Genomic DNA, 14,883 nt, shown 5'->3' with positions numbered 1-14,883 from the left:
ATAAGTCCGCCAATGGTCCCTATCCTGAGCAAGATTAATCCATTCTCTATCATCATATCCCACCTCCCTCAAATCCATTTTAATATCTTCCCACCTACGTCTCGGCCTCCCTAAAGGTCTTCTTCCCTCCAGCCTCCCAACTAACACTCTATATGCATTTCTGGATTCGCCCATATGTGCTACATGCCCTGCCCATCTCAAACGTCTGGATTTAATGTTCCTAATTATGTCAGGTGAAGAATACAATGCATGCAGTTCTGTGTTGTGTAACTTTCTCCATTCTCCTGTAACTTCATCCCTCTTAGCCCCAAATATTTTCCTAAGAACCTTATTCTCAAACATCCTCAACCTATGTTCCTCTCTCAAAGTGAGAGTCCAAGTTTCACAACCATAAAGAACAACCGGTAATATAATTGTTTTATAAATTCTAACTTTCAGATTTTTTGACAGCAGACTGGACGATAAAAGCTTCTCAACCGAATAATAACAGGCATTTCCCATATTTATTCTGTGTTTAATTTCCTCCCGAGTATCATTTATATTTGTTACTGTTGCTCCAAGATATTTTAACTTCTCCACATTATAGGCTACTCAATCTTTATTTCCGCCAGTGAACCACAAAGCAGTTCTCAGATGACATGCTGATTCTCTGGCATTCAATGCCAATAACATGTTCATTGCAATGTCTCCATCACAGTGTCTAATTAGGTAAATCTACTGTGATCAGCTGTTCGCCAGGTATTATTGAATATATGCTCATTAATCAAACAGTGAAAATTATAACCTATGTAAAAATGATACGAATATAATATATTACAAATTGATGTTACACATGAGCTATTAGTTTCTTTTTAATTATGCAAATAGAGCGAACTCTCGACTACGTTTATATGGGAACTATACCTTTATGGGAAAATTAATAACTTCTCCTCTATCCAAGAGATTTTTATGAAACTTTGTACAAGAGTTACAGTCAGCATATATTTCTTTTCACTCCAACACCCGCCAAGGGATTCTATCAGTCTATGCTTAGTTTTGACATTACCTTTATGAAAAAATTTATGTGGTCTTCCTACTTCTGAAGAGCAGACAGTAGGCCAAGTGGAATGAAGTGATTCTGATAATATTGTGATACTTATAGGAAATTGTACTTCACAATTTAACCAAACCTGGGGTTTCAATAAAAACTAGTGGCTTGTGCAGCAAATGCTGCAAACTAAGTTCATTAGACGTTCAAATAAACATTTCAGATTTATTTTCAATGAAGAATACCAGACATCCTGAAAGTTATTTCCTTCCATAATAATGAAACATACTCCCTCTGAATGGTTTTTTATGCCAAATACTTTTTCTTGACCCTATATAGGCTACCTTCAGTTTTTTAGTTTGAACGTGAAAACTGGCAAGTAACAATGTCAGGACAATCATTCGGTTTTTCATGTGAGAGTAAAGCAATAGCTATTTCAGGTGATTGCAGATTGTAGGTGAAATTAAAAAAAAAAAAAAGTCAGGTTTGCTATGCTTTCGAACAATAGACATAACATCTTGGTATAGCTGCTGCATGTTTCGTAAACTACCTTGAAATGTAGAGGTTAAAATAATTTTATCCTGCTAAGAGATCTTGCTGAAATGATCGGGAGACTACAAAATCTTGTAGGCCTCTTATTTTATCAGTAAGTAATACCTTTTGGTCTTTCCTTAGAACTCTAATTCTTGCGCTCTTTCGAGCCAATACTGAAGAGAATCACGCATATAAATATCTACACCACACAGCCATTAAATATATGAAAAAGACCCAACCCCACCTGATTAATAACTATAAAAATATTTGATTTTTAATAACAATATTATTATTTTACGCAAGTTTTATAATTTTCAGTAACATATACTATATATACTATACAGCCACCACTCAGTAAATTATAGAAATCAATATCTAATTTAAGATATTCTGTACATCTACTTACATAACCCAAAAACGTTTCACTTTCATATCATCAATATAGCATTAATATAATTAATGAATAGTCACATCATGGCATTAACTATAATAATATTTCATTTTTAATGGTAATAATGTTATCAAATCACCTCAAGTTTTGTAGTTTTTAATATCCAATACACAGCTGTACTCAGAAAATTACACACCACAGAATCAGACCTGTAAATTATTTTAGTAAGTCTTGGGTCTTGAAGTTTTTAATAACCAATTTAATTTGAACTCTTAAATATGTCAGCATTCTTGCAGATCATGGCCTTCGTGTAATATTGTTTACTGTAGTGTGTTTTGTTTTATTCTGAAATACAATTAGTGACGACAGATGGATTTTAGAAAATAGGAAAATTATGTTGGAAAAATTGACATTTCACTGAAAACTACTATTTTTCCGAAAAACTTTATGTTCCAAGCTTCAAAATGAGGGCTCATTTATTAAAATCCATTCAACCGTTTCCCCATAATTTCCATTACCAGTTCAAATTATACATATAGATATAAGCTAGTTCCTACTGAACTGTTTTCAGAACTTCCCAAAATCAGATTTAAAATAGTTAATTGTCCTTTCGATAGCTATGAAAGTGGCAACACTGCAGTCCTGCAATCTAAATATTTTCTGTGCATAAACACAGTTTATTTAATGTCACTTTTTCCCCCACAGCACTTCAAATAGTTCCATGAGTATTGTAACGGGTAAATCATTTTTTCTCTGTGTAACAACTTACCTGAAAGAAATTAATATTTCGATATTGTATGAATAAATTATAGGCAGGAATTATTAAATAACAGGAACAAACTTGAAAGTCTGTAGATCTAATTATTAATATGGTAGTATATTAACTTCAATTATATCTCACTAGCAATGCCTGCAACTGTTGACAATATTGTGAAGAATGGCATATAAATTTTTTTCCAAGTTCTAGTGTTGATATAATGTATAAAAAAAGTTTCGTCAATCGGTTCCAATCCGTTCTTTTTAAAAGTCTATATCAATATTCACAATTAACATAAAATTATTATTTTTCCTTTATCAGCATGCACACGAGTTTCAATATTCCATCCAACATTATGTTGAAACATGCTACATAATCTTAAGCTAAACTTGAAATAGAAATTTGCCAAACACACCCCCTCTTTCATTCACACTGAATAACCGTCTCGCATTACATGCAAGGTCAGCTGTTTGCAGATTAACTTCACATGGTGCTTGCTGTTTATTATAGTTTAGATTACAGATTATGAAGGTTCAATATGTTTAAAATACTATCTCATCAATAAAAATGCATTTTGATGAGGGTGACCAAAGTTAATTTTGTCCTGCTAGATTTCGGACCACTGTGCAATGTCTTTGAACAATAAGTCAATTATCATAGCGTGAGTTGAAGGGAAGAATAACATTTGGACTATTTTATGTAAAAATCAAAGTAACATTTAACCTGTAACACACAAGCATGTATGTAAGCCATACATATTTACTTACATTCACTATCAGATGCACTGACGTGAAAAAATGTAATCCGCTCTATACCTTATCACGTGATGATGAACTATAAAAAAAACCTTCATTTTCTAAACCAAGTGCTCCTTTCGATATAAATTACCTTTCACAAAATCACCATGATCTCAATTAGAAGTTTTTCCACATCTCTTCGATTACAATCATATTATACTTGCGACTTTCGAGGAAAATATTCTAATCAAATGTTCACAAACAATTGTAGAGGTATCGAAGTTCGAACAGGAAAATTATTATCTCTGTATGAGTTATCAATCACTTAAAAAACCACTCCCATGTGACAAGACTGTGAATATCAAGACACAATATTTATTTTTATCAATGGCGGGTACTTGACATACGTCATTCACACATACGAAGCCAGTTATGTAGACCAATTTACCAACAGAGTCATTGCCCAGGATGCGTCAGAGGAGGCTGATCTACACTACACCTGCGATGGGATGATTATGGAGATTTGTTGGGATGCCACAGGGAACCAGAGCTTGCCCAACACAAGTTATAAATCGGGGCTCACAGGGGATCGAACCTGAGTCCACAGGATTGTAAGTCCAGTGCTCTAGCCGCAAGACTACCATGGCAGCTCAATACACAATATCAATACAGGAATATCAAGAATATACAATTATAAAAGTGGTATTATGTGCGATACATAACAGCACTATTTGGAAAGTGGGGTGAATACTGAAAGATATGGCCTTGTCAATGAGTTTTATGTACTTCAAACATTTTATATAGTAACTAATTTAACATCCACTTCATACTTGCATTAAACGAATAATCGTCCTTTTCTGATTACAAAATCAGAAATATCTCAAAATTACATCACAGCTAAATGATCACTAGTAAGCTGACTTGTTCTTGAACACTGCAGTAGATGCATTGAACATGTTAATTTTCTCAGCATTAGAAATACGTCTTTTCAGGGAAATGATTGGAAATGTACAGCTACAAAAGGAAAGGGAAGAAGGGGTGAAAAAGATTATATTGTTTGGGTAATTTTATGCGGAAATCACTTGAAAAATGACACTCAATAGACACGAATAATTATTTATTGAGGAAGCGGGGGGGGGGGGGGCTGGAAAAACTGTCATTGTTTTAACAAGCATCAGATTATAATATGAGTTTGTAACAGAACATGGCTCTACATCAAGCCTCTATGTAATATGGGTCTTTTCGATGGCAATTTGAATTGCTAACTTTGCAGAACAACATTAAAACATTGTAACATGGAATATTATGCTAATGAAATGTGCTGTATCACAGGCAACAATATATTTCTGGGAGGTACTGGCATAGCATGATTGAAGAGTTAGTTCATGTTCAATAGGTGTAGACTGAAAATTTTCCATTGCTAGTAATGAAAAAAAAAATCCGAATGTTTCGATCAAAATGTGGTGAGAAGGGATCATACTCAAGGTCAGTCAAGCATATTTAGGCCTTTATATGATTTCAACAAGTAGAATTCCTTTCTCATCCGCTTTTTTTTTTATCACTTGAAGACGAAGATAGTCAATTCTCTAAACGCTGTGATTTTCATCACCAGCAATTGAAAAGTGCAACCTATGCCCATCTAAAAAATTCACCATCGTTTCCTCCTCCATTTAGATGAACAGTTCAAGCGCTATAAAATACATACAGAGTTGGTAACCAGATATAGGAAGAAATTGCAAAAATTCCCAATACTTTACACTTATACTTCCGTATTACTGCTCAAAAAAATTATTGGAACAAAATTTGAAATTAATTTTTTATTGAACAATGAAAACTAGAATGTTATCCCTAGTACAGCCAGTAACAAATTACTTTCCATGGCCATTTACAACCAAGCTGTGGTCAACTCGATACTCGATCTTACTCAATATTGCACAAAACAAAATGAAAAATCTGTTTCTTTATTCTAACAATCATGAGTTCTCACATTCTCTAATGCATTTAGTACCTCATGTGGCCTCCATGAGCATGAATTACTGCTTGGCATCTATGAGACATGCTTCTCACAAGACGCCGAATGTTGACTTGGATATTCATCCACTCTTCAGTAAGTGCCACTGAAAGCTCTTCGAGGTTCTGCGGACTTCGATGGTGCCTATGGATACTTCTTTCAAGCTTACCCCATATGTGTTCAACAAGATTTAAATCTGGACTCATCACTGGCCAATCCATTACAGGAATTTCATGCTTGTTCAGAAAGTTCACAGAGACAGCAGCAACGTGTGCTCTCGTGTTGTCATGCATCAACACAAATCCAGCACCCATATGTTTCATTACAGACAGAACATGTTGTCGCAATATATTCTCAACATAACCAAATGCATTTACCCAGCCAGGAACGACGGTCAGAACAGTTTTCGTTTCTAAGTTGATGCCGGCCCAGAAAATAATTGAGCCCCCAACAAACCTGTCAATTTCAAGAAATTATTCAAGACGCACTCCACAACGTCTCCAGACATGTAACTGTCCATCACAGGAAGAACCAAGATTCGTCTGTGAACAGTACTTGCCTCCAATGTCAACTTGTCAATTTACATTTTTCAGAGCTAATCTTAACCTTGCTCGCTTGTGATGAACCTCCAAACGAGGGGCACATAGAGGTCTCTGAGCTCTCAAATTAACTTCCCACAATCTATTCCTCTGCCAGGAAGACAAAAGGAGGATAGCAATGGCCAAAGAAGCTTTTAACAGAAAAAGGAGCATCTTCTGCGGACCTCTGGCAAAAGAAGAGACTAGTGAAGTGCTTTGTATGGGGCAGAAACATGAGCATTACAACAAAGTGAAGAGAAGCAAATAGAAATATTTGAAATGTGGATATGAAGAAGAATGGAACGTGTGAAGTGGACAGACATAATAAGAAATAAAGCTGTGTTTGAAAGAGTGATGCTGAAACTGATCAGGAAGAGGAAAAGGAATTGGTCGGGTCACTGGCTGAGAAGAAACTGCCTACTAAAGGACGCACTGAAAAGAATGGTAACAGGAGAAGAGTTCGGGGTAGAAGAAAGATATCAGATAACATTAAGATATACAGATCATATGAGGAAACAAAGAGGAAAGCAGAAAATAAGAAAGACTGAAGAAAGCTGGGTTTGCAGTGAAAGACCTGCCCTGGGGCAGAATGCTAAATGAATGAATGAATCTATTCCTGGCCGTCTGGTCACTTACTGCTATTCCATGTACTAACCTGAGGTCGTTTTGCAGGTCACGAGGAGTGGATGTACATCACACGCAGAGCAGAGAAAACTAAAAACCTGTCTTGATTTTCAATTGTCTTTCGTTTACGTCCTTGTCCACGTCTCTTTTCGTATTGCCTTGACACTCTATAACATTTGACAGCTCTATATACAACTGACAAAAAAGTAATAGAAATAACATCTGAATTAGACCATGACAATGACCATAACCTCAGATAGGTTCTAAAACGGCCATAGTCAAACAAAGATCAAGCTAAATCATATTGGTTTTCAGCATGGATGGATTACTATTCAGTTTCCTTGGACTGCGATGAAGATGAAAACCAAATGTTGTGTTTCCTGAATAGATAAGATATTAAAGCAAATGGTGATATCATTAGAGCACAGATATTGCCTTATACAAAAAATTTACAGCTAACAAACGTGTTCAGCTAATTTTTTTGAGTAGTATAGAAGTTAGCTCGTAAATATATGTTTTCTGCACTTGTAGCAATTTAGTTCCTGTATAATGATGTTTTATTACTATTTACAGTTTAATTTCTCGAACTGTCGTTTAATATACATCCAAATAAGAAGTTAGCTTTCACTTTCTAAATTACCTAACATAAAAGACACTGTTTATATTTCAAAAGTAGGAAGTTTGTTACTTTACAACTGTATGGCTCAAACGTTCACTTTCTGAATTACATATAAAAGGCATTGCTTATAATTTGAAAAGCAAAACATTTGTTGTAACTGTACGACATAAATGGGTGTATTAATTTTGAACAAACTTACACAAATAGCTACATATCTACACATACACTGTAATCATTCTTTATATTGTTTTGACATTTAAAACTGATATGATTCTAAAAAGGATCTCTAGAACAGGGACAGCAAACTTGGCTGAAATAGTCAAATACGTCACAGCATCACGTATTACCTTTCCCCCACCACTACACCACATATGAATTGCAACGAACTGATTCATTTTCCATCTCTGAAGGCTTAGACAGATATTTCAGATGACAGACGTAAAAAATATCGTAATGACCTTGAAAATATATAAGGAATTCAAAAAAGATTCCAAGATGTCAGAAATTTAGAGAAGTCGTTTATTGTAGTTTATTTTGGAATCAGTTTGCAGTAGGAAATATTGAAATTCCTCTAGACTTACAAATGGAAGTAATTGAACTTAAACATGATATACACATCAGGAATAAGTACTGATCTCTTAGAGAATTTAATCAGGAAGTTGCGGAAAGATAAATATCCACACGCTTTTGAAGCCAAGTTAATGGTAATAATTAGATTTACGCATGTCTGTGAGAAATTCTCGTCACACATGTACAGTTGACAAAAGAAAAAGTGGCCACTCTCTAGAAGCAAAGTTCCCTTCGGGTATCTTCGCTACAATTCAGATACAGGCGATGTTACATGTTGTTGGACCACGTTGTCTGCTATCTATATATATAATTTGAACTGGTAATGGAAATTACGGGAAAACGGCTGAACGGATTTTAATGAGTGACCCCTCATTTTCATGCCTGGCATCCAAAGTTTTTCGGAAAAGTAGTAGTTTTCAGTGAAATGTCAATTTTCCTACATAATTTTCCTATTTTCCAAAATCCATCTGTTGTCAGTTTTGAGAACTAATTTTATTCAATCACGGGCGACTTGAATTTCAGAACAAAACACACACTACAATAAACAATAGGCTATTACACGAAGGCCATGACCTGCAGGATTGCCGACATATTTAGAGATCAATTCAATTTGTTATGAAAAACTGATCCTGCAGTGTATAATTTTCTGAGTACAGCTGTGTATTGGATATTCAAATCTACGAAACTTGAGGTGGTTTGATGACATTATTACCATTAGAAATTAAATATTATTATAGTTAATATCATGATGTGTCTATTTTTCATTAATTGTACATAATATTGATGCTACAATGACATGAAAGTGAAACGCTTTGAGGTTATGTAAGTAAATGTAGAGAATATCTTAATTTAGATCTTCATTTCTATAATTTACTGAGTGGCTGCTATATATAACTACAAAACTTAAGTAGGATAATAATATTGTTATTAAAAATCAAATATTTTTATACTTATTAACCCAGTGAGGTTGGGTCTTTTTCATATACTTAATGGCGGTGTAGTGTAGATATTGATATGTGTCATTGTCTTCAGTATTGGCTCGAGAGAGAGCAAAAAATACAGTTCCTAAGGAAAGATCAAAATGTATTACTTACTGATAAAATAAGAGGCCTAGAAAATTTTGTAGTCTCAGATCATTTCAGCAAGATCTCTTAGTAGGATAAAATGATTTTACGCTCTACATTTCAAGTTCTACGTGCAGCAGCTATACGAAAATGCTATTGTTCGAAAGCTTAGCAAACCTGACATTTTTTTAACTTTTGCCTACAATCCACAATGACCTGAAATAGCTACTGCTATCGTCCTGACATTGATACTTGCGTTTTCGCGTTGAAACTCAAAAACTGAAGTTGGATAGGTTCAAGAAAAAGTATTTGGCCTAAAAAAATCCATTCAGAGGGAGTATGTTTCATTATTATGGAATCAAATGACTATCAAAAAGACAAGTATTCTTCATTGAAAATAAATGTGAAAAATTTTTATTTGAACGTCTAACGAACTTAGTTTGCAGCAGTATTTGCTGCACAAGCCACTAGTCTACAGTTATAATTAAAGTATTCTGTGTGTTACTTTCTAGCATAATGATAGCCTGGTATTCATGAGGTCCTGCATTCGAACACAACCTAGTGCTTTTTATGTTCTTTTTTTTTTGTTTTGTTTTTAAGAAAGAGAGAGAGAAAATATACGTAACTGCTCCTGTCTATTTTATGATTATTTTAGTAATTAACATCAGGTTCATGAATGTCTTATGCCATGACTTTATCATTATTTATTATGACATTATGCTTGCAAATGGAAAGAAAAAAGATTTTATTCTCAACAAAAATATCTTTCGTGGCATAAACAAAACAAACTTGCTGGCTTCTGCTTTAAAACATTCAAACAATTAAGTGTTCAAAAAAAAAAAAAAGGCCACAATTAAATTTTTAGTCTATCTTCATCACATCTCGATCACATCTTGAAGTCAAGTGGGCATGGATTGGATTATTTTACGACGCTGAATCAACATCTAGGTTATTTAGCGTCTGAATGCTATGAAGGTGATAATGCCGGTGAAATGAGTCCGGGGTCCAACACCGAAAGTTACCCAGCATTTGCTGGTATTGGGTTGAGGGAAAACCCTGGAAAAAACCTCAACCAGATAACTTGCCCCGACCGGGATTCGAACCCGGGCCACCTGGTTTCGCGGCCAGACGTGCTGACTGTTACTCCACAGGTGTGGACAAGTGGGCATGGAATCAACTAGTCTTTTCAAATAGCGACTGTTCTCAACCACGACATTCCAGGTATCCTTAAGTGTTCTGCCCATGGGCAAGTAGAACCCAGCATTCTCGAATCTTTCTTATTCTCTGCCTTCCTCTTTGTCTCCGCATATGATCCACATATCCTAATATCGTCTATTATTTGAATTCTTCTTCTGCCCCGAACTCTTCTCCCATTCACCATTCCTTCCAGTGCATCCTTCAGTAGGCAGTTTCTTCTCAACCAGTGACCCAACCAATTCCTTTTTCTCTTTCTAATCAGTTTCAGCATTATTCTTTCTTCACCCACTTTTTCCAACACTTCATTCTTATTCCGCTTCACATGCTCCATTCTTCTCCACATCCACATTTCAAATGCTTCTATTAGTTTCTCTTCATTTCGTCGTAATGTCCATGTTTCTTCCCCATACAATGCCACACTCCACACAAAGCACTTCACTGGTTTCTTCCTTAGTTCTTTTTCCAGAGGTCCACAGAAGATGCTTTTTCTATTAAAAGCTTCCTTTGCTTATGTTTGCAGTTTTTCTTGGGAAGGATAAATGCTGTAACTTCCCGGGAAAATTTTAGAACACGGACTGCATCTACCAAATTATGTCTTAAATTACTAAAAAAAAGCAGATTTGTCTGCGTTTGTCGAATGCACATCATTATATTTACGAAAAGGCACTTTTCAGTGCCAATAATTTATTTTGTGTGCACAAGGTTGGAATTTTGAAGTAAGAGGGAAAGGGTGCAGTCCGTGTTCTGGAGTTTATCCAAAATCTCCTAAGCAGATGCCAGAAATGTGTGGAAAATGGAGGCAGAAAATTCCAGCATCTCCTTGCGTGACATGGGTGAATACATAACTTTTTAAGTGCATTAGAATTTATTAGGCAGTCACTTTAGCATCACAAACAACCACTGAACCAGACTCGTGTATTGCCAGGCCGGTGGGAAGCGACAGCTTATCGGTCAGCACAATCCCTGCCACAACTCTGGTCAGACGAAAATAGGATAACCCCAGTACCTTCTGGAGAATTACATAACTAGAAAATCACTATACTTAATCGATTAATGTAGTCATGGAGGGAAGGGTATAAAATAAGAAGATCGAGACTATAGTTCTCATAGAAGAATCTTGTTTCTTGAATTTTTTTACTTTATTTAAAGATGCTGTATAAACTACTGGGTTATTTAATGTCGATGGAATTGATAGCGAGATAATAGGTATCTGATGACATGAAGCCAAGGATTCGCCATAGATTATCTAACATTCTCCTTAAAGTTGGGCAAAACCTTACATATACGAATCTGTAACAGGTTAGTTTAAGCTTTTGGTATGCCTTGCATTTACGAATCAGTAACATATTAGGTTAGTTTAAATTTTTTGTATGGCTTGCATAGGCCTATACTCAAAATTGTCTAAGGATGTGCCCTTTCTTGCCGGTCACCTTCCTTTAGCAACGCTATTGTAAGAATTTACCAAAAGCTTATGTTACGTTAGGTTATAGGTTAGTTTAAATGAAGTCAAGGCGCTCTATCCCTAACAAGAAGATTCAGATGACAGCGTTTGACTTTGGGCATTTTAAAGCACTGGGAAAGGCTGGTGATTTTTGTTTAGTGATGTTGTCAGTACTAGCCTGTGAAAAGCTACTGTAATGACTGAGATCATTCCAGGTCTATATGACTATAGGATATCGGTAGTGTGTTTATGAGAATATATGTTGGCTAGATTGGAGAATGGGGTGATGTCATGTGGTCGACGTATGTGAGAAGGTTAGTGGGTTAGTTGAGGTGATATCTCAGTGACATGAGGTCAACGTATGTGAGAAGGTTAGTGGGTTAGTTGAGGTGATATCTCAGTGACATGAGGTCAACTTATGTGAGAAGGTTAGAGGGTTAGTTGAGGCGATATCTCAGTGACATGAGGTCGACGTATGTGAGAAGGTTAGTGGGTTAGTTGAGGTGATATCTCAGTGACATGAGGTCAACTTATGTGAGAAGGTTAGTGGGTTAGTTGAAGTGATATCTCAGTGACATGAGGTCAACTTATGTGAGAAGGTTAGAGGGTTAGTTGAGGCGATATCTCAGTAACATGTGGTCGACGTATGTGAGAAGGTCAGTGGGTTAGTTGAGGTGATATCTCAGTGACATGAGGTCAACGTATGTGAGAAGGTTAGTGGGTTAGTTGAGGTGATATCTCAGTGACATGAGGTCAACTTATGTGAGAAGGTTAGTGGGTTAGTTGAAGTGATAACTCAGTGACATGAGGTCAACTTATGTGAGAAGGTTAGAGGGTTAGTTGAGGCGATATCTCAGTGACATGAGGTCGACGTATGTGAGAAGGTTAGTGGGTTAGTTGAGGTGATATCTCAGTGACATGAGGTCGACGTATGTGAGAAGGTTAGTGGGTTAGTTGAGGTGATATCTCAGTGACATGAGGTCGACGTATGTGAGAAGGTTAGTGGGTTAGTTGAGGTGATATCTCAGTGACATGAGGTCGACGTATGTGAGAAGGTTAGTGGGTTAGTTGAGGTGATATCTCAGTGACATGAGGTCGACGTATGTGAGAAGGTTAGTGGGTTAGTTGAGGTGATATCTCAGTGACATGAGGTCGACGTATGTGAGAAGGTTAGTGGGTTAGTTGAGGTGATATCTCAGTGACATGAGGTCAACTTATGTGAGAAGGTTAGTGGGTTAGTTGAGGTGATATCTCAGTGACATGAGGTCGACGTATGTGAGAAGGTTAGTGGGTTAGTTGAGGTATTTACTCGTCGTGTTGGTTTACGTCGCCCATGTTGTGACATCATAATCGTTTGTCAAACTTGACGAAAATTAAGCGATATTCTATAATAAAAGAATCCCATAATTCCTTACTATATCGTTACCCTCGTTATGGTACGTACAAATGTATTTACATCCTTGAATTGTACTAGAGTCCGAGCGAGGTGGAAGGGGTAGGTGGCAGGAAGAGGAAGCACATTCATCTCATTTCCATGCACTTCGATTCATAGAGAAAAGGAGAGTCTTCGTAAGGTCCAATCACTGTTAGGTTTGGGTAATTTAGTTTAGGCTTTTAGTATGCCTTGGAAGGACACATTCTTACACAATAATTGAGAGTATACACAACTCATAGCAAAAGCCTAACACAACCTAACCCGTCACTGATTCGACCAAAGCGAGTTTTCGTAAGGTCGAATCAATGTCAGGTTAGGTTAGTTTAGGGTTCTGGTATGTTTTGAAAGAAAGGACACATTCATAGGCAATTCGACCTTACGAAAACTCTCTTGTTCTCTATGACCAGTAATAAAACGCAGGAAAATGAGATGTAGGCCTATGTAATGTCCCTCACTGCTGCCTACTCCTTCCATCTTGACAGAGTAATCCCACCTGCCGGCATCTCTCTGCCGGCACCCACTTCCATAGCACCGAAATGGTTTTTTTTCTTTACGATATTCTTGACTCGTCTAGAAACTACCATATATTCACCTCCATTATGACGCATCTCTCATCTCAAACGTAATTTACTACATTTTTGGAACCGTTTCTAAAAAATATAAGTCGTCGCTGTAAAATGCTTAAATATTCAGCTACATTTCAACAAAAAAAACCCTTACAAATTCAACGACTTTCACTTCCAACACCATCGGAACTACCTGTGCGCTAGTTTATCCTCAGTCTACTGAAATTTCATCATACAATGATGTAGTAACAAAAAATTAAAACAACTTTCTCACTAAAGGTAAACTATCCACTTATGTCTAACTGCACAAGGGTAATGACCTTGAAGAGTTTGTATAGACAGAACTACACAATCAGACTTCTAAATGGTCAACAACTAGCAGATTTTGAATTATTTGGAAAAATTTCTCGAGAACAACCTGGTGATTTTTTTTTTCTGTGCAAGTAGTCTATCCCTTTATGTGCAAACACCTCGTGTCTCGCTCATTATGCATTTTTTATATTCTCAAGATGAATTCAAAACCCATATTAATATTCTCCTAAGTGCATCAGTTTAGTATTGTTCTACCTTGAGAACTGCATATGAATTCAAAGTCTGATAAAAATAAAAACATTGCAAACACGCATTTACACAAAGACTTCCTCCTAACGGCCATGGCGTAAGCTAAACCCCAGCCAAGGCCGGCCATAAAGCGTACTACTTATTCTCGTACGGTTTATAAAAATGTATTTTCCAAGCTAGCGCATAAACAACATTGACTCGTTTTGAAACGTTTGGTATTAAAAAATGAATAAATAGAAGGAATGTACTATGTAACTATGCGCATAACATAATAAGGCATGACGCCAATTGACGTATGTACGCCGCTCGCAACTCATACCCAAGCACATCAATGATTCCAATCATCCCTAGAGTTGGTTCTTACAAAATACTAGATTTGTTATAAATAAATACCTGTCTAGCACGTTGAAGGGCAGCCGCAAAAGCTGAACTTTGACTAAAATTTGTAGGCGGAGCTACCGCTGAATAATCACTCATGTTGAACCATGAAGCAGGAGTAGATAAAATGGCGCCTTCTTCAATGACCGACTCCTTTAGAAGTCTACCGCTTGATGCGCTACAGGCAGCATCATTTCCGGTATAATCAACTCAACGAACAAGAAAACTCCCAAATGAAAAGCAAAGGCGGGAAGCTTTGAAGCATTTCATAGTATTTACGATCTCCCAACAAATTTCAGTAAATGAAGTATAATTAATTATTTACCAAACATATGAGATATAAAGGCAATAAATCGTATTTGTTATGATTAAATTAAAGCCGTTAAAATTTTC

The 14,883-nt window shown here is 36.3% G+C and overlaps 1 protein-coding gene across 6 annotated transcripts in view; it reads right to left on the bottom strand.

Moving 5' to 3' along the window:
- The window catches only part of Psi (P-element somatic inhibitor), a 122,783-nt gene extending 108,126 nt beyond the window's left edge, over positions 1 to 14,657 (bottom strand). For 5 of the 6 annotated variants that reach the window (XM_069820310.1, XM_069820316.1, XM_069820312.1 and 2 more), the window contains exon 1: positions 14,506 to 14,657. In XM_069820310.1, coding sequence (XP_069676411.1) covers positions 14,506 to 14,589 — 84 coding nt within the window. In that variant the 5' untranslated portion in view covers positions 14,590 to 14,657. Of the gene's footprint in view, positions 1 to 3,597; positions 3,614 to 14,505 lie in introns of those variants that run through there. The other variant, XM_069820314.1, reaches the window with a different exon arrangement.
- Between the last annotated feature and the right edge of the window lie 226 nt (positions 14,658 to 14,883).

Source organism: Periplaneta americana, chromosome 3 (assembly GCF_040183065.1).
Source record: "Periplaneta americana isolate PAMFEO1 chromosome 3, P.americana_PAMFEO1_priV1, whole genome shotgun sequence".
In the NCBI taxonomy this organism is placed as follows: domain Eukaryota; kingdom Metazoa; phylum Arthropoda; class Insecta; order Blattodea; family Blattidae; genus Periplaneta; species Periplaneta americana.
The sequence above is the reverse complement of the archived record's forward strand: the minus strand, read 5'-3'. Positions and strand labels throughout refer to the sequence as shown.